Genomic DNA, 17,858 nt, shown 5'->3' with positions numbered 1-17,858 from the left:
TCTTCTAGAGGACCAGCATATGAAGAGAGCTGATGTTTGGGAGGGTTTGGACGCATTTGCATGTAACATGAAATCACTAGATTGTGTACAGTAACGGTGAACTTCCTGGAGAGAACTGAAGTCCCGGCCTGCTGCTGTCCTTCAACAACCCTGATTAAGATTGGAGTCTAAATTGGCCCAATCATCGCAGATGATAAATATTTGCAGCCAATCCAGTTGGCAGTTAATCAGCACCGTCCAATCAGGTAATGAGGACCTGCATGTTGGAATGGGAAGCAGACAACCCCCACGGCTGTTTAGCAGGGAAGAGAGCGCGGTCATGTTCTAAAGATGCATATAGGCGTGCCACATTTGTGTTGTCTCCCTTGTGTGGATCCCTGTCTGCGGACAATTATCTTTGATCAGAGAAACCGACGGACATCTCCTCGGAGGCAGGGGGTGTCTGAAGTGGGAAATGAGTAAGTAAATTCTTTGGTCGAAGAGAACCACCCATAAATTGACTCCCCCCCCCCTCCAGGAACTTGGCAAATCCTAAACCTCCAAACCAAGCTACAGTTGGGTCTGGAGTTGTTTATGGAATAGTGCATGGAAAATTTGTCTGAGAAACATATTTTTTCTAGGGAATTTTTATCATCAGATTTACATTTATTTAAAAAACACACCGAAAAAACAACACTGTACTGTTGCTGCGCGATCTCCCACGGGTTCTGTAAGGAAAGAAGGCCTTTCCAACATGGTACATTATTCTTAGTTAGATGCCAGAGGATGACTTTCTGATTTGTGGTCCCTCTTTAGCGAGCATTCCTGGGGGAAATTTGAGAGAGACCATTATGCAAATCCACAGGTGCATGCCAAGACCAAATAACTGGACTTCTGCCTCCAAGTACTTCAAGATGCCTTCTCCCGGCTCCTGATAGCGTTCAGACCACAGTACGTGGAGTCGCGCCAGGAATATGTGGGTATCGTGCTGATGGCCACAGGACCTGCATAGCCACAGGCATTAAAGATGTTTTCTTAGTTGAGGGCTTATCAGACATCAACTGAGAAAACAAACAGGAGGGCAAGAGTGTACTTCTATCACATCCTGTGTTGCTGCGGCTGCCTCCATATGATGGAAGCCATCCCCCCCATTATGCTTTCTGCATTTAGGAACCATACAAATTTTAATTTACCCCTCCAAGTTAAATTAACTTTATTTTGTATTTGCGAGCATGGAGGAGAGAATGAGAAATGCTCGTAAATGGAGGGATTCCCTCTGTGTGGAAGACTTAAAGTATAGAGGGTTATCTGAAGACAGGAAAGCTCCCTCATCACTGCAGCCAACCTGTCTGTGGGGATTATAGAAGATGCAGCACGCATCTGTCACTCATGGTGAGCTCATGTCACATGTAGAGCCAGTGCCCTCTTGTGTCTAAAACATGCATTCATCTGGCCAAGAAAGTCTTATTCTCAAGCACTACACGTATCCCAGCTTTCTAAATGAACGCCACTTTAGTTTACAGGGTGTTTTAGGGTCAGATCAAGGTCAATTTTCAAACCAGCACATGTGAGGCACCAAACCATAGACTGGGTTTTTGGGTGGAAATAGGGGTGTGTAATAACACGTCTTCAGATAAGATAAATACAATACAGAGGTTGAAATAAGATGACAAGAATTTATTCCATCATTTTTATTCCCATAAACAAAGTAGCTCCATCCAGAGAATCTCAAACATTCATCAGCAGCAGAGGCTCATTAAAAAACCCAAAACAAACAAAAACAAAGAAGTAAAAGGAAAAAATTACCCCGACCCTCCCCCCCGGACCCCACCCATCTTCAATTTCATAGGCAAATATTTCACAACATCTAAATCGCTAAAAATCACACTCAGGCCATCTGATCCAAAAAGCATCTAAACAGAAAACAGAGTAGTAAATGATCATGAAGAGCAAAACATTAAACAACATAAAATTACAGGACAGAACTCAGTTATACTTGTTTACACTGATCAAGTTGTACAAGTAATGCTCACGCTTTGTGCTGGATAAATATGATGTCAGCTTTTGGTACTGGTGCTGAAGGTCAGGTCAACATTGCACAACCCAAACAAACACGAGCGCCTAAACCCTCACAAACTTCTTTAACACTGTAAGATCAGCTAAAGCTCTGACATTCGATTGGCACTGAGGAGCCAATGCAAATAAATCCAACACCTACTGTCAAAATGGGATTTCTTTGCCATTTACTAAGTTCAATCTCTTGAATCAAATTTGACTGCTTACGGGGCAAAACTAATCAAAACACTACTAAGAAGAATCATTACCTATTAACATTTTCTGTTTGCTATGAGTAAACATCACTTTTCCTAAATGCTCTACAAGCTGTCAGCAGACTTCTCCAAATTGGCCAATGACCATGTAAACTCTGCAACACAAAAGGAAGTGCTAATAAATAAGAAAAAAACTTAATAAAACAAACAAGGAAACACTTCTGTTGGCTCAGGATATCAACAAAACTAACAGCAATAAAAATAAATAGTTTTACAACAATATAACAAACAGGGCTTATTGTTCAAAGATGCTTTGCTCAGCTTACAGGATGATGGAGCATATGGCTAAAGGTTGTACAGTCAGGGCTGGAAGGAGGCAACTATGAACAAACCGTATGCACGTTTGCCATGCATGTGCATGAAAACACACATCTGTGTCAGAGGATGCATAGGTGGCAAAGGAGATTCTGAGGTAAACCCATGAAAGGCTGTGAATGAGTCAGTCAAAAGCTTTATATAACAAAATGTTATACACGGGCTCAGCCCTCCAACACCCAAACAGCTTTCACATCCACAGTAACCTCTGCATGTGATAAGAGAAAAATCATAACATGACTATTACCTACTATTGTTGAGTATGTTTCTCTCACCTACACACCCCCCGGGATACAATCAGAGGCAAAGGGCAAGAATAAGGCGGGTTTATAAAACATAAAAACAAAGATTAAGGGACAACAGAAACTTTACCTTCAAGACACAATAAGTTAAAATGTAAATATAGAAACAATATCACTTGGCTCCTTTTAAAACCACTTCTGCTCAGATAGAAAAAACAAAAACAAAACAACAACTTGTAGAAATTATATTAAATCTCAACCCATCAGACGTGCAACAGTAAAGTAAATCCCTTCTCCTTAAATATTAAATCAAAAAGTAACAAGATGAAAACATTTGTATACGCGCTAGTATGTACAAATTAAAGAGTGATATTATAATATTTACATACACACATCAGTCCCTGATCGATTAAGGCCAAAGTGCTGTAGATGCACGTGTCACCCACGTCACATGTAGGCTGCTGTTGCACTTAAGTGTTCCTCAGTTTGCAAAATGCCAAAGAAGCAGTTATACAGTTATACTCAAGGCTTTTGCTCTAGTATTACTCGTCTCTCAAGCATATAAAACTAAGCAAACTTTAGCATCAGGAAATAAAAACTGTCCAAACACCCTTTTTCAGCAGTTGGAATTTTGTCATTTTTGTCTTTTTTTCCTTATACAAAAGTGGAATATTTTATATACAGTAGCACTAGAGTTCATACGAGATTCACTACAGCCTCCTGGGACTTCCTGAAACGCTCGCTCATCTTGAGAGAGGGTATTTATTAGGGAGGGTGAGAGTGCCAACAAGTCCACCCGTTAAATGTGAACGAATGCAGGAAACCAGGGCAGTGGAGCAGTGCTGGTCTCTTGTATGTGTGAAACCACAGTGCCAGTTGATGGAAGAGTCAGAGCATGCCAAAACCCTCACTGCCCTCGCTGATGGCCAGCTTCAGCATCTTGTGCAGCTCCTCGTAGGAGTCGTAGGTAGGGAGGCACAGCTGGTTAAAACTAGACAGACACAGAGAGTCAGCATGTGGTTGAACTATTGTTGATTTGAAAAGGAGAACGGGCTGATATTACATTATTTCTTATGTATAGAGAAAAAAAAAATCAAATTAAAAGACCAAAAACGGAAATGATTTTAAACATTTCCAGACGTGATACAGCAAAACACACCATCACAGAGCTCTATTGTTTCCAACAACTATTAAAAACATATCAGTGAGCCATGGTGTTGCAGTGGGGATTTTTTTTCCACTCTCTCACACAGTTTATTTTGACTCAGTCCCATGTATGCCATCCTGTTGCTGCCAAAAAAAAACCTCATTAGTATGTATAAATAAGCCACTGAAGCTATTCCACAGAAATGTGCTATTTTCTCCTGTTTGAATAACATTTTTTTTGTACAATTAAAGATTTTTACTGTACGTGTGATCTGGTCTTAAAGATTTATATCATCAGTGAGAAGACTGTTGGTTTTAGACATGATGCAGGATTTGGTAGCAGTCAGAAAAACACATAGCAGCACTGTTGAGGCATGTTTTTCTCTCAGTATGTGTGCTTCTACTCACCAGGTGTGTGCAGTGGGCAAAGTGCTATGTGTGGGGGCAGCGATGATCTGGAACGAGGGGCAAAGAGTGTTGAACCCGCCGTGGGGTAGCTGAGAGGAGCCAGTGGTGAACTGCAGAAGACGAGCCAGTTCTTCTTGTGTGAAGCTGGACACCACCGCCCAGAACCACTTCATCACCTGAGGGAAGGAAAAAGGAAAAGCAAACAAGATCAGACATTTCCACCAGCTGCTAGGGAAGAAGGCAAGATAAGAAAAGCGTCCGTGACGTACCTTCTCTCGGAAGTGCCATGATCCACCAACAATCACAGCGTGGGCCTTGAAGTCCTGTACGTTTATGTCACCAGTGCCACACATCAGCAGCTAGAAGCACAAAAATCCATAAATATCCGGTGTTGATTAAAATGTCAGCAGGACTTAATTACAATACATCGCACATACCTCCAACTCGTTCTCATCAAATATGGCTAGCAGGTTTTCTGGAACCAGTTCATTCAAACCTGCAATTGATCAGGAAAAATGCACCAATTATGTGCACATTACCAGAGATCTCAAATGAGAGGAACTGGCAAGAAAAATACAAATGCAAAAATGCAGCTGTGTGCTAGCTTCATTTCCTTACCTTTAAGGAAATGTTCCACCTCATCTCTTACCTGACTGGCCAGTCTATACTGGGCCAGCAGGTTAAGATAATGCATCTTGTTTTCATTGGTCACAGCAATTTGAGCTCCACCAGATATAAGCTCCACCACCTGGAAGAGAGGACGACGGGGTGAAAATGATAGAAAATGACATTTAAGGTATGTTGAAAACTGGCAAGTAACAGCAAGAACCAGAAGAAAGAATTAGACATTGAAAAATGTCACATTACTTCTCAGCTAATTTATAAATATTTGGGCAATTCATTTTAATGTTAAAGAAACAATTTGATGAAGTAACGTCGTTATTTAATTAAAAATCTGCGAGTCTGAGCTCTGTTTCATCACAGATTTATGCAGCCAGCTATTTGGGTGATATTTTACAAGTGAACAACAAAGTTTATAAAGAATGCCAAACTCTACTCGTCCATCCTTTTATATAAACTCACCACTCTTCCTCTTTTAAGAAAAATTGAGGCTCTAGCCAAACAAGCAATATGGTTTGTTTTGCTTGGTTTACTGCTTCGATCTCCTGGGATCTCCTACATCAGTACTTAAAAATAAAATAAAATGAGGGGAGGTTCCTTTCCAAAGTGTTGCCTCACCTTCTCCAGCTGTCCCGACTTGCTATACTTCTCCTCGGCAAACACCAGGTCCATTTCACTCACGTCATTGTTTAGGATGAAGCACACTTTAGTTTTGTAGAACTCCTGGTCGTCCGTCTCAAAGTACTGCATGTGGAAAACCAAACGAAAACCCAGGAAAAAAAAAAAATTAAATTTTTAAATAAACACGGTACTTCATCTTCTAAGCAGGGAAGGATAAAAAGATGACTGGGTGGACTGGAGTTCTCAACTTTGAAAGCGAAGTTATTTGGATAAACAGCCAAACACATTGGGTAGTTTTCTGTTAAATAAATAATGCCAAGAAAGAAATGAGGTTTCTTGGCTTTGTCAGGAATGTTTAAGTGATGAGATAGAACAGTTGACACTAGAGGATAAACAATAGAGATGTGACCTTCCAACTTCTGAGCAAAGTGTCTCTTTAATTGGAATGCACTGCGTTCCATACCTTGTAGTTCATTCTCAGGCCAATGATTTGGGCCAAGAAGGAACGTGTAAAGCGAGCTCGAACCAGCTGTTTGTAGGCTCCACCCAGAGCAGACTCATACAGACATTTCCCTACAACGCGACCCGCAAACTCATACATCTTTAGGCGCAAGTGGGGTGGCCTCTCGGGATTTGGGTGTACCTGGAAAATGAAGACGAATACTCTCTGTGAGTTTCAAAACTAAGTGTTGATGGTGTATACAGAATATACAAAGGGTTGAAAACAGAAACTCACAAGGCCCTGGTTGTTGTCACTGAAGCGGGTGAACAACTGATTCGATGTGTCAAAGAGGGTCTTGCAAATCAGTTCAAACCACTCCCTGCGTGGACCGCCCCAGTCCAGAGCTGCAGAGGAAAGATTTTAACGCACCTTAAATCCTTTTCTGATTTTAAGTGAAGTGCTTGAGGCAAAATGTCATTTCTCCAATAGGCCTCGTGTTGATTGTGCGTTTACCTTCCTCGTCCTGAAACACGACCTCAAAGTTTTTACTCCAGTCAGACACTGAGAAGTTCCTCGTGGCCTTCAATGACTGAACAAAGAACAAAAACGACAATTGAAACAGTCTATATGATCATAATGGTCACGTCACTGTTATGATTACACCTGTGGTCTTAAAACATAGCTTATAATAAAAAAAATAAAACAAATCTGAGTAAATAGAACGTCCTAAATGTAAAGCAAAAAACACTTGGAAACTGAAATCTCAGAGGACTGACGTACGTGTGTGTGTGTGTGTGTGTGTGTGTGTGTGTCTGGCTCATACTCAGATGGTGAAATCATGCCTCAGATTAACACGCGCCATTTGGTTAATGCAAAATCCTGTAACTCCTGCCAAGTTCAACTCTTATGCAGGAATATATCAGACATGTGTACTACACACACAGAGACAAAAGGGAGCACTGTTTCACCGTGTTTGGCATCGTAGAAAAAACATTTTGGAAAAAGGTCAGAGTGACATGTGAGCTGATATTTAAAAAGGCTTTCCTCTAAACCTTTTTTTTTTTTTTTTTTTAAAAATCAGAAAACATTGGTAATAAATGTTTTTGTTAATAAACCTCGGACTTTAATGCTTAACGTCATTCTGGTGCACTGTTTTGGAGAAATAAATTACATACCACATATTACACACTGGATTAGACAAATTATGTCTATTCTTCTGCTTTTCCACTAGAAAGAATAACATACGGCGTAAGACTTACTGAATCCAGAATGGCGTGTCGGCTGACTTTTAGGCAGGTCTTGGTGCGAGGTCTCTTGGAATGGATGTGCCTGAGTTCACGCTGAAAGAAATTCACCTTGTCTTGGAACGTTTCAGAGCCGCCTAAAAACAACATTATTAAATTACTACTACAGTTTTCCAAAGAGACGGTATTTGCTAAGTGCAGATCGTGCAAAAGTAACGGCGTTCCACTCAAACAAACCAATATTCTTGTGCAGGAAGCGAATGAAGGTGGCAGCCATGATGTTCCTATCCTTGCAGCTTAGCTCCACAGGAGGCTGTATCCCATCATCCACTACTAGAGTTAGGTACTTGTGAACTGGGTCAGGACCATAATAGGTAAACTAAAGAAAATAATTCAATTAAACATTAACCACGTATAAAACAAAGCGATCTAAAAAAAAAATATACCGATTCTCCAGGATTGTCTAACATTAGTTCTGCTTACCTTTGTTCCTGGACATACTCGAAAGGTGAAAAGGCGCCATGGAATAATTTTCAGGTAGAATTCCTTCACGGATAATTGCTGTTTGAAAAAACTCAGGTTCAATGCCCTCATATTTTCATACCGGCAGTTTTAAAATCTCTGAATTTAAAATAAATAAATAAATTGGAAGAGACAATAAGCATACAAGAACAACTGAAGTGTTTCAATTATTACTTCATAAAATATAATCCAGGTATTAAAGCTTTTGTGTAAATAGGTCTGTATGTATGTGGGCACTGATCTAGAGGACGAGGACAGTAAAGGTGATTCTGGTTCCAATACCTAACCATTATATTGCCACCGGTCACTTACCTTTGGCGATATGTAACAGTAGACCTTTTTTGGTTTCTTGACCTTCTCAGGTTGTCCCTCCACAGGAGAGTCATGTTCATCCTCCTCTTCTCCCATGGAGGGCCTCCTCTGGGGAGCCAACAAAGAGGAGGCTGGTAACTGCCACGATGAACTGCTGTAGTTCCCACTACTGTAAAGGTATGCCTCAAAGTAGATGCTTATGCCAGGAGTGGATACATTCTTCTCCACGCAGGCCTTTTCATTCTCTGCAATGTGACATGCAAAGAGGAGCATTAGGCTATGAAAACAGTAGCTAATACATTTCTCTTCAGCACGTACAAGCTGCTCACCACTGAGAACAATTATGTCAAATTCCCCATTACTGAGCGGCTGATCCTTGTAGGAGATGCGAGCCCTGAAACAACCAGTCTTCTTCAGGGTCAGTCTCAACAGAACCTGGCACTGCTGCTTGTTGACTGAAACAGATTTGCTGTAGAGGCCCTCCAGACTGTCATCATCTGCTGTGCCTAGCTGAAAGAGCAGAAAGACTACAAATGAATCCAAGCTTAGTTCTAAAGCTAATGGTTGTGCAATTGTGCAACTTAAGAATAAAAACTAATCCTAGGTTTTATACTCGTCATCATCAAGAAAATAATCTCAGTTTAATGGGTAAAAGAACAGGAGTTTCACTCGCTTACAGAGTGCACATGGACACTGTAGTTTGCTTCATCTGTCAGAGATGTGGAGTTACTAGTAGGGTTTCCATACTCGTCTCTGGGCTCAATTTGTAAAGTGTGCCGCTGTCCGTTTGTTAGCACCAGGGTGGAGAAATGGTAGGCTATCTTGGTTTTGGATGGAACAACTGTACCTGAAGTGAAAAAGAGAACAGAAATATAGTCATCCAAAATAAAGACTTTGTTTTGACATGTAAACTGCATGAAAACATTTTATGCATCTACCTGGCTGGAATATCTTGTAATAAGGGCTATAGGCCACATTCAGTCCACCCAGCTTGACTGCAACCTCATAGCGTCCAGCCTTGCGTACTGTAAAAGCCACTTTGACTACATTGGACTCTGGGTCTTGCAGGACTTCCTGTGTGACAGGGATGTCCAGGGCCAGTTCAATGTGGGTAATGTTGACCCTCAGCCCCACAGGCCGATGTGCTGGGAAAGGCTGACCATTCTTATAGAACAGCTGAAAAGGCGAAAATAGAAAAATAAAAAGTGCCATTTAATACTGAAATGAGATTTTATTATCATCTCTTTTTCCTTTCTCAACATCTAGAATCTAGTGTGACCTGGACTCTGAAACTCATAGTCTGTCCCACTTCCTGTGGTTCCTTCCAGTCCCACGACACTTTGCAGGAACGTGGGTCCAGGTAGTTTCCCCGGACATAGTCGTAGATGCTACGATCACCGCGTCGCCCTGGATCCTCATTCTGCAGGAAGCTGACCACCCTTGCCGCAAGCTCACAGAGGAACTTGATGGTAAAGACAAACGCTATGATGGAAACAGTAATTCCACCTGCCACAAGAAGGAAAGAAGCACAAGAGTTGGAACTCATTTTGCAAAAAAACATTTCAGTATTAAAATAACTAAAGTTTAAGCAACGTTTCATCACCAACTATTTAAAAAAAAAAAACAAAAAAAAAAAACAGCAGCACCAACTAAAGCCAAAGTGTGAGCAGGAATAAAAATCAGTCACATACAAGTAAACACCAACCATATCAACTCTTACACTACCAGATAATGTTGTACTCACCAATCACGTAAAACATGAGGTCCCTTATCAAGAAGCACAGTGCCACACTACAGCCAAATATGAGAGCTCCCGCTGAGAAGACAGTAACACAATGCACTATTGATTACTTCAATTGTAGAAACTACTCACTTCCTCTTCCTTGTCTGCAGAGTCCGTGTCAATGCTTGCACTTTCCTTTGTCTCTAGCACATAGTTTTCTTATTATGTAAATTCGGGTAGGTCTTCCATACCACTAAATTTATTTTTAAATCAAATGCAAAGAAAGGGTGTGACAAAAATGTCCAGCTTTGTCCTTTAGTATGAAAAACCACACCCTGTTAAACAACAGGAAAGCTGGTAAGGTAGAGAGTTGTTTTGTTGTCAGACAGATGAAGTAACACATAACTTCTCCATTAGAGAATTTGAGCTGCTTTCAAATGATCTATGCTTCTTTGAGTAACATTTGTGAAAACCCTTGAAAAGACTAAGCAAACAGTACTTCGGTTTATATGTTGTATCTGAATGCCTGTTGATACTTTGCAGCTGGCGAACACAACCACAACTAACACTCTTTAAAGACAACAATAAAAACGTGATCAGGGTCTCACCAAATGACCACTTCTCATTCAGACGTCTCTCAGCGAGGCTGTGCACCAGCCGGATCTCGTAGTCCTGGTCACGACTCCCCCTGGAGGTCTGGAGGATCTTGATGCCTGTAGACAACTTTATGTAGTCTTCGTAGTAGTAGCCCCAGGCAGCTAAAGAAAGCTGCAGCTGACTGTCAAACTGAGAGAGATCATCCAAATTCATACAACCCAAGGTCTTCAGTCTGCAGTGTAAAACAAAAAGTGAAAGTATGTCAAGCAGGTAATAGAAATGAATCTAGCATTAAGCAACCGCCTTTCTTTTAGGCTTCGGGACTGAAACCTAACTTTAACTCAAGGTCTGTTAAACAAGAATGCAGTTCCAACCACACACACAACCCGTCTGGCATGCTTAACAAAATCTGGTTTAAGTACAATGCAGGCCAGGAGCCTCAATCTTATCTCCTAAACTACTCCAGTATTGCAAAAGCTACATCGGATGACATGTTCCAACAAGCCTTTTTCAAAATAAATAGAATAAAAGGAAAAAAAAAAAAAAATCTAATTCCTGTGGTGTACATGGAGGAGGAAAATACTGGATGAGCCAACAGCAAAAGATTATTAGAATTATAATAACGCTACTGTCCAGATTAATGGAAAATCATCTTTGGTTCACCAAGTCACAAATCAATAATAAATAAATATACTGATAATTATCAGCACACATTAATAAATATACAACAGAAAACTTCAGAAAAAACATCACAGCATCACTAATTGCATCTGGCACAAATGATCCCTCATACACATTTTTACTAGCTAGAGGCATCCTATAAAATCTTCCTGACAACATTAGCTTGAAATCAGATCAGCAACAATGGACTGGATAAATACAGTGTATTAATAAATACAAAGAAGACCTTTAATCCTCTAAAACAAATGTTCATACTGTCTCTGTGTCAGCTGACACCGAGATCATGCAGGGAAAAGGGATAGCTCAGAGTGGTGGCCCCATGACTGGAAGGTCGGGGGTTCGATTCCCCTGAACAGCTACCCTGAGGTACCCCTGAGCAAGGTACCGCCCCTACACACTGCTCCCCGGGCGCCCAGTGGCTGCCCACTGCTTCACTGAGTGAATGGGTTAAATGCAGAGAGGAATTTCCCCACGGGGATCAATAAAGTACACTTTCTAATTACGCTTTCACAGCATGATCTTTATGGGCAAAAATAGAGATTAGTATAAAATATTATCTGAATAACTAAAATCAAATCAACTGTAAGACTGCCTTTTCTATCCTTTGTTAATCAGCATGCGCGAGGCTGTCTCAGTTTAATATGTACATACTGACAATAATGGTACAACTAATACTAAAAGCAACTTTAAATCCCCACTTACACTACATTTTGATAAAAAAAAAAATTAATAATTAACTTTGGCTTTTTCAGTTCTTTACTGAACCAAAAGCACAGAAAAAAATGATGTGGGCAATGAAGGCTTACATAAAAGCCAACAGCAGTGGAGGCAGCTATAGTGTTGCAGCCATGACCTTCAGAAATGTGACACTGTATCCCACTAAAAATGTCAGGAATCTTCCTAACAAACAGTATTTTCCATGTTTCCGAAACAAAGCTGATCTCTAGAAACATAACAGTTTACTCAAAAAAGAATCCCAGCACACTTATTGTTTTGATAGCGCAATAACTAATACTAATCATAGCTGGTTCTGTTTGAATCAGAATAAAGCACCCAACACATATACAGAAACATCTGCATTACTGCAGGGTCTCACAAATGCAGTCTCTAAAGAATGCTTTTTACTGCAGTGACCCTCCAAAACACTGCAGCCTACACAGCTCCGTGTCAGCAGACTCAGCTAGCCGTGAATGGAGAGGGTGCCCTCAAGTGGACATAAATAAACCTAGTGTGTGTTAACCAACATGAAACAACTTAAAAAGCGTTAAAAAAAATAAACAAAATCTTAGAAATCACCTGGAATAATCTATATTTATGACAAGGCAAAAAGTAATTGATTACATCAAAGGGTTGCTGCTCATACCAGATTAGTAGAAATGTTGAAGTTAAGACTTTTCATTGCTTACGTATGATAATAGTGCTCCAGGTTCTGGGAGCAAAGCCACTCCTGGAAGGCAAAGTCTCGGAGCAGCTGGATGTGAGCCTCTGCGATCTCCCTCCAGCGCTGCTGTTCCTTCACCACCTCTTCCAAACGACTAAGAACACTCAGACTCAGTTCCTCAAGTGTGTGTACATCTGGATGGCACATGAACAGCATATAAAATCTCCAATACTCATACTTGCCAGTAAATCCACATCAGTATAATGACCCGAAACGTCTATATCCTCATTAAAACCTACTATAATGAAAGCTTAAGCCTGTGCTGTTTGTATGTGCATGCCACTGGCATCAATTTAGTCTGAATGTTTACTGATCAAAACAAAAATATCATCAGAGTCAAACCTAGAGGTAATGCAATCTCTCTGAAATAAACCCATAGTAAATCCAGTTGAAAGTGATACTTTTGCCTCTGTTATTTCTGCAAAAACTCAAGTCTTCTCACACATATCACTAACATCAGCTTGCTCTTTAAAAGAAAAAGAAATCAGCTAAATGTCTGTATTGTTTTGGTCAGGTAGGATTGAAGTCAAAGGTGATCCACTGACCTTCAAATAAGTTTCTGTATTGAGAGAGGTTATGTCCTTTGAGCCATTCCTCGATCTGACTCTCTTTTCCTTTCTTCCAGCGCACTTCCCAGAAAAAGATCCACGACAGTGAGCAGAAGAGGAAGGTCAGGAAGAAACGGCGGTCCATCAGACCATCTTTCAGCCTTCACTCAGACTTCTCCGTGCTCAAACACCAAACACCATCGAGTTATTCAAATCTCCTACAACAGAGAAAAAACGAGTTTAGCCAGATGGGATTTTAAAGAAAAAGTTGCTCAAACAAGCAGTAGATGGAAACACCAAGGAGCCCGGCTGTAGACTGTTCTGTCAACAAACATGAATATTTAAATGTCCAGAATAATACGAAACCCGTGGCATTGAAATATGTATGAAAAACGAGGCTCTGACAAACCTTTTAGTAAGGACAAACAGGGTCAAAGATATGCAAGTCAAATCCAATGAGAGACCAACAGTGCAGCTACTGATTATGACAGATATTGATAACCATTCTGGTCTCGCTAGCTCAGCTGCCAGCACGTTTTCACACTATCTGCTAGCTAAAGAAATAACATATTCAAACAGAAAGCTTAACTAGAATTTATTGGGAAGGTCAAAAGCCTCGGAAGGTTAACTGCAACATCATCAATTCTCTCTGGTCTGTTGACACAGTGGGAAGGCTACCCTTCACAACTGCTACAGTAGCACTCCGACCAGACAACACAACGCTAACAGCTAGCAGAGTTAGCCCTGAATGTCAGCGTCCTTTCAGAAATCTCGTCGCCTGCCCCAAAATGGTTATTAAGGTGCATATCGTCACAGGTGCCTTTTGCAAAACCACGACTACACAAAACAAAACTGAACAAATGCAATATTGTAATATAGCCAAACTATTATTAAACACTGCAGTTACCTTCGTCTGCGAGGCGCTAGCGTAGCCACCGGAAAATGCGCAGAACGGGCGTCGATTTTTGATTACGTCTGCGCATTGCTAACACGAGGGTAGCAAGTCGTACTTGTAGCCGGTCTGTGGGTTCAGTCACTGAAATTTGAAATGGTACGTAGTTTCTCACTGTATCAGAGTAACATCACCGACTTAACAATTGTTGTTAGATAACTTCTTTTTTTTTAACTTGAAGGTTAGAAAGTTTTGGCAGATTTACCGTTAAGCTAACATGCTAATGCTAATGCAATGTTTCCACATCGGATCTTTAGTCGCGACGTTTTAAAGGTTAAACAGTGAACGGTATCTTTTTTTAACGAGCGTTAACGTTTCAAAAGGTTTTGAGTAGGTTCTGTCACTCTATTTAGAGAAATTGTATATTAACACAGTTGAAGTTTCTGCTGTTAAGTGTTGGTTGTGATCAATTTTGGACTTCATCAATGCAGGGGAAGCAGAAAACGAAGAGATATGCAGCGATGAAAAGAATGATCAGTCTCAAGGACCAAAGAATGTAAGTTTCGCCAGTGCTTTCTGCGTCTCTGCTTTATTTAGAGCCATGTGATTCATTGCTTCACCCACTTCCCACGTAAAAAGCTGCCACAACTCATCGTTTGTTTTGTAGAAAAGAGACAGACCGAGCCAAAGCAAAAGAGAAAAAGAAGAAAGACCCTTCGCAGCTGAAGGAGAGAGAAGTGTAAGTTAGCCACGAAACAGAAATACGCATTGGATCGTTAAAAAGTGTTTGATCATGAATTTGGTTTCATTTCTTTGATTTTTGTGCAGGACTAAGTACCCATCGTGCCTCTTTTTTCAATACAACACTCAGCTTGGCCCACCATACCACATTCTGGTTGACACAAACTTTATAAACTTCTCCATCAAGGCCAAACTGGACATTGTTCAGTCTATGATGGACTGCCTTTATGCCAAATGTAAGTATTAGTGTTCAGTGGGAATTTTTTATGAAAATAATAAAGTTGCTGTATGTCACTTGTTTTATATCAGCATCCAATAAAACAGAAAGTTTATATGAATTTTTTAAATAAATTCCATCCCATCCAGGTATACCATATATTACAGACTGTGTAATGGCGGAGATTGAAAAGCTTGGAATGAAATACAGAGTCGCACTCAGGTAAAGGCTGCTTGATGTAAATAAGTGTTTCAAACTTGAATGCATTTAAAGTTAAGTTTGTTATTGAAACAGTCTTCACCTCGTTTATTTTTTGTAGGATAGCAAAAGATCCAAGATTTGAGCGTCTGCCTTGCACACACAAGGGAACTTATGCCGATGACTGTTTAGTCCAACGAGTAACACAGGTAATATATGCAATTAAATGTCAGTGTTAATTTTTTTTTGCACCAGCTGTTTGCTTGTCAGCACACACAAGAGCTGAACAGTAAGATAACACAATTAGGTAGCCTTAAAAATTGACCACAGAAAATAAAGGAACTACGTAACCAACTCCAAAACTCTCTAGAGTGGAGTCTTTGCAGCTATTCCCTAAACAAAGAAATTAGGTAAAGGATGTAGAGAAAATGTCTGCTGCAGTCTGCTGTTTACCTCAGCTGGTGTCCTTGTGCATTTACTGTGGAGAACGCTATAAAATATCGTGAAAGGAATCTGATATGAGTATATGAGCTCACTTCTGTCTGATGACAGTGACACTGATGGTTTTAAGTGCTGCCGTTTTTGCCGCTGTTAGTGGTGTTAGTAAGACTTTCTTTGAAGTGGAACAAACATTGTTGGACTTAGAAACTTACTGAATTAACTTTCATAAAATGTGACAATGTAATAAAACTGTTCAACAGATGGAAAATTGATTTTTAGGACACTTTAGCCTAACAGTAGCTGGAATAATGTTAGCTTATAATCAGCTGCTGTTGTTTAGCCAGCTCATTGTCAGCTTTCCGGAAATGGCAATGTCAGATATCTAATGTCTATCTGTCTGATCTGCTGATAGTAAGAAACAGATGATAAAACATAGGTATGATGCTGCATCTCTTAAGTCTGACTTTGCAGACACCGATTGCAGATTTGATGAGGCGAGTGGTTACCCTGTACTCAGGCTGAAATTAAACAGAGTAGTTCCAATAGTGAGAACCCAGCTGAAGCGATTAGTGTTTTGCTGTGTGCTACATGTGAGAAAGGACACTTTCAGACAAAGTTAAAACCAGATTTTTCTCAAGATCGTCCAGGTCTCATGTGCAAAAATCACCTCAGAGTCTCAGTTTCCAGAACAGCTGATTGTAGTTAGATCAGTTAATTCTGTGTTATCACTCTGAGTTCAGGTTGTGATATGTTCCGAGTATATTATATTAGTGATATGTGGTATTTAAACAAACAACAACAAAAAACAGGATGATCAAATGAATTAGAAAACAGGAAGGGGAAAAAAGTCCATGAATTGCATTTTATTTTGTGTGTTCCACTCTTCTATTATTTACTCTTGATTTGAATTTTCCTTTATGGATACCTTGATATCAAAGCACATATATTCAGAATCTTTGTCATTATACAAAAGTAAAAGTGCAACTAAATTATATGCAAAGAAGGCAATCTTATTAAACATTTTCTGAGGTACAAAACATAAAAACTAAAAATTTTGGTAAATAAACAGGATAAAATATATATGCATGTGTGTATTTGTAGAAGGAATCAAATAAGCAGTTCAGGTTTATTAAAGAAAACCAGTCAGTAAGAAGAGGAGTGTGATAGAGTTAAAAGTTTACACTAATCCTGCTTTCTGGAACAGTTCTCTGATAAAAGGCAAATTGCCAAATAGTAACTGTGATGTGTATAAATGTCCATCTTCTAACGCTGGCTATGTTGCTAAGGGGAGATGTAAATTATGTAAAAATATTTCTGCAGCACAAGTGTTACATCCTGGCCACTGTTGACCGAGATCTGAAGAGGAGGGTCAGGAAGATCCCTGGAGTTCCCATCATGTACATCTCAAACCACAGGTAGCAGGGTTCTGCATTTTAATTAAAATATATGGCAGCTTTGATTGTAGCTATTTTATTTTCCAAGTGTTTTTCAAATATAAAATTAAAATAATGTTATTGCTAACTTTGAAATCAATTTGTTCTGATTCTAAAAACAGGTATAACATTGAGCGGATGCCTGATGACTACGGTGCTCCAAGATTTTAATGTATCTACAGCTGACCAAGAAGTGTAAATAGACTGAAGTTTCTTGTTGATTATTCCTTTCATTTGTATTAAAAAATATTGAGGATTGAGGCTTATTTTGTTTTCTCTGGATACTCCTGCTTCCTCGTACAGTCCAGAGACACGTACATGTTAGGTTAATATAACAAACACATTAACTGGGGATTGTGGTTTGACAGTATGGGTGAGTTTGAGTGTGAATGATTGTGATGATCACCCCCTGTGATAAGCTGGTGACCTGTCTGGCGTGTATCCTTCCTCTCACCCAGTGTCAGCTGGATTAGATAAGCCTTGAATGGATGGAAGTTTCATTTAGTGAGGATGGGGTGTATTTGATCACATTTCAAACTGCAAAATAATTTAATTGAGTGATTTGTTCTTGAAACATTTTGTTCCAATTTTTTTTTCATTGAATAAACGTGTTATTGAAATATCTTCTGTCTTTCATTTTTCCATGTTAAATGTGTAAAGTGATGTTTACTCAGAGCTAATTTAACAGTAATGTGACATTTTATAATCAAGAAGTACATTTCCTTATTTTCTACTTGTAGTATACTGTTAAATTGGAAAATTGA

At 39.8% G+C, this 17,858-nt stretch overlaps 2 protein-coding genes across 2 annotated transcripts; one reads left to right on the top strand and one right to left on the bottom strand.

The window, feature by feature from the left end:
• Window positions 1-2,918: 2,918 nt before the first annotated feature.
• Window positions 2,919-14,195, bottom strand: arel1 (apoptosis resistant E3 ubiquitin protein ligase 1). Its single transcript, XM_085390696.1, has 22 exons — window positions 14,080-14,195; window positions 13,170-13,390; window positions 12,590-12,758; window positions 10,514-10,734; window positions 9,927-9,998; window positions 9,462-9,688; window positions 9,121-9,358; window positions 8,860-9,029; window positions 8,512-8,692; window positions 8,183-8,427; window positions 7,832-7,909; window positions 7,586-7,727; window positions 7,364-7,485; window positions 6,618-6,693; window positions 6,399-6,508; window positions 6,126-6,305; window positions 5,660-5,785; window positions 5,039-5,168; window positions 4,858-4,916; window positions 4,690-4,779; window positions 4,421-4,596; window positions 2,919-3,857 (listed from the first exon to the last, which is right to left on the bottom strand). Exons 2-22 carry the CDS (start codon window positions 13,315-13,317, stop codon window positions 3,755-3,757), a joined length of 3,063 nt encoding a protein of 1,020 aa, XP_085246822.1. The 5' UTR covers window positions 13,318-13,390; window positions 14,080-14,195; the 3' UTR covers window positions 2,919-3,754.
• Window positions 14,132-17,716, top strand: fcf1 (FCF1 rRNA-processing protein). Its single transcript, XM_085390700.1, has 8 exons — window positions 14,132-14,223; window positions 14,556-14,620; window positions 14,732-14,803; window positions 14,893-15,041; window positions 15,172-15,244; window positions 15,342-15,429; window positions 16,982-17,076; window positions 17,217-17,716. Exons 1-8 carry the CDS (start codon window positions 14,221-14,223, stop codon window positions 17,263-17,265), a joined length of 594 nt encoding a protein of 197 aa, XP_085246826.1. The 5' UTR covers window positions 14,132-14,220; the 3' UTR covers window positions 17,266-17,716.
• Window positions 17,717-17,858: the final 142 nt, after the last annotated feature.

Source organism: Rhamphochromis longiceps, linkage group LG19, assembly GCF_057381845.1.
Source record: "Rhamphochromis longiceps isolate RC_006_pf linkage group LG19, R_longiceps_female_GT1.1, whole genome shotgun sequence".
In the NCBI taxonomy this organism is placed as follows: domain Eukaryota; kingdom Metazoa; phylum Chordata; class Actinopteri; order Cichliformes; family Cichlidae; genus Rhamphochromis; species Rhamphochromis longiceps.
The sequence above is the reverse complement of the archived record's forward strand: the minus strand, read 5'-3'. Positions and strand labels throughout refer to the sequence as shown.

Coding starts and splice junctions, on each gene's coding strand:
- arel1 (XM_085390696.1), bottom strand. CDS start 13,317: ATGGACCGCCGTTTCTTCCTGACCTTCCTCTTCTGCTCACTGTCGTGG. Junction 7,728..7,831: donor GAGTATGTCCAGGAACAAAG/GTAAGCAGAACT, acceptor TATTTTCTTTAG/TTTACCTATTATGGTCCTGA. Junction 6,306..6,398: donor GTGACAACAACCAGGGCCTT/GTGAGTTTCTGT, acceptor TTCATTTTCCAG/GTACACCCAAATCCCGAGAG.
- fcf1 (XM_085390700.1), top strand. Junction 14,621..14,731: donor AGTCTCAAGGACCAAAGAAT/GTAAGTTTCGCC, acceptor TTTGTTTTGTAG/AAAAGAGACAGACCGAGCCA. Junction 15,430..16,981: donor TAGTCCAACGAGTAACACAG/GTAATATATGCA, acceptor ATATTTCTGCAG/CACAAGTGTTACATCCTGGC.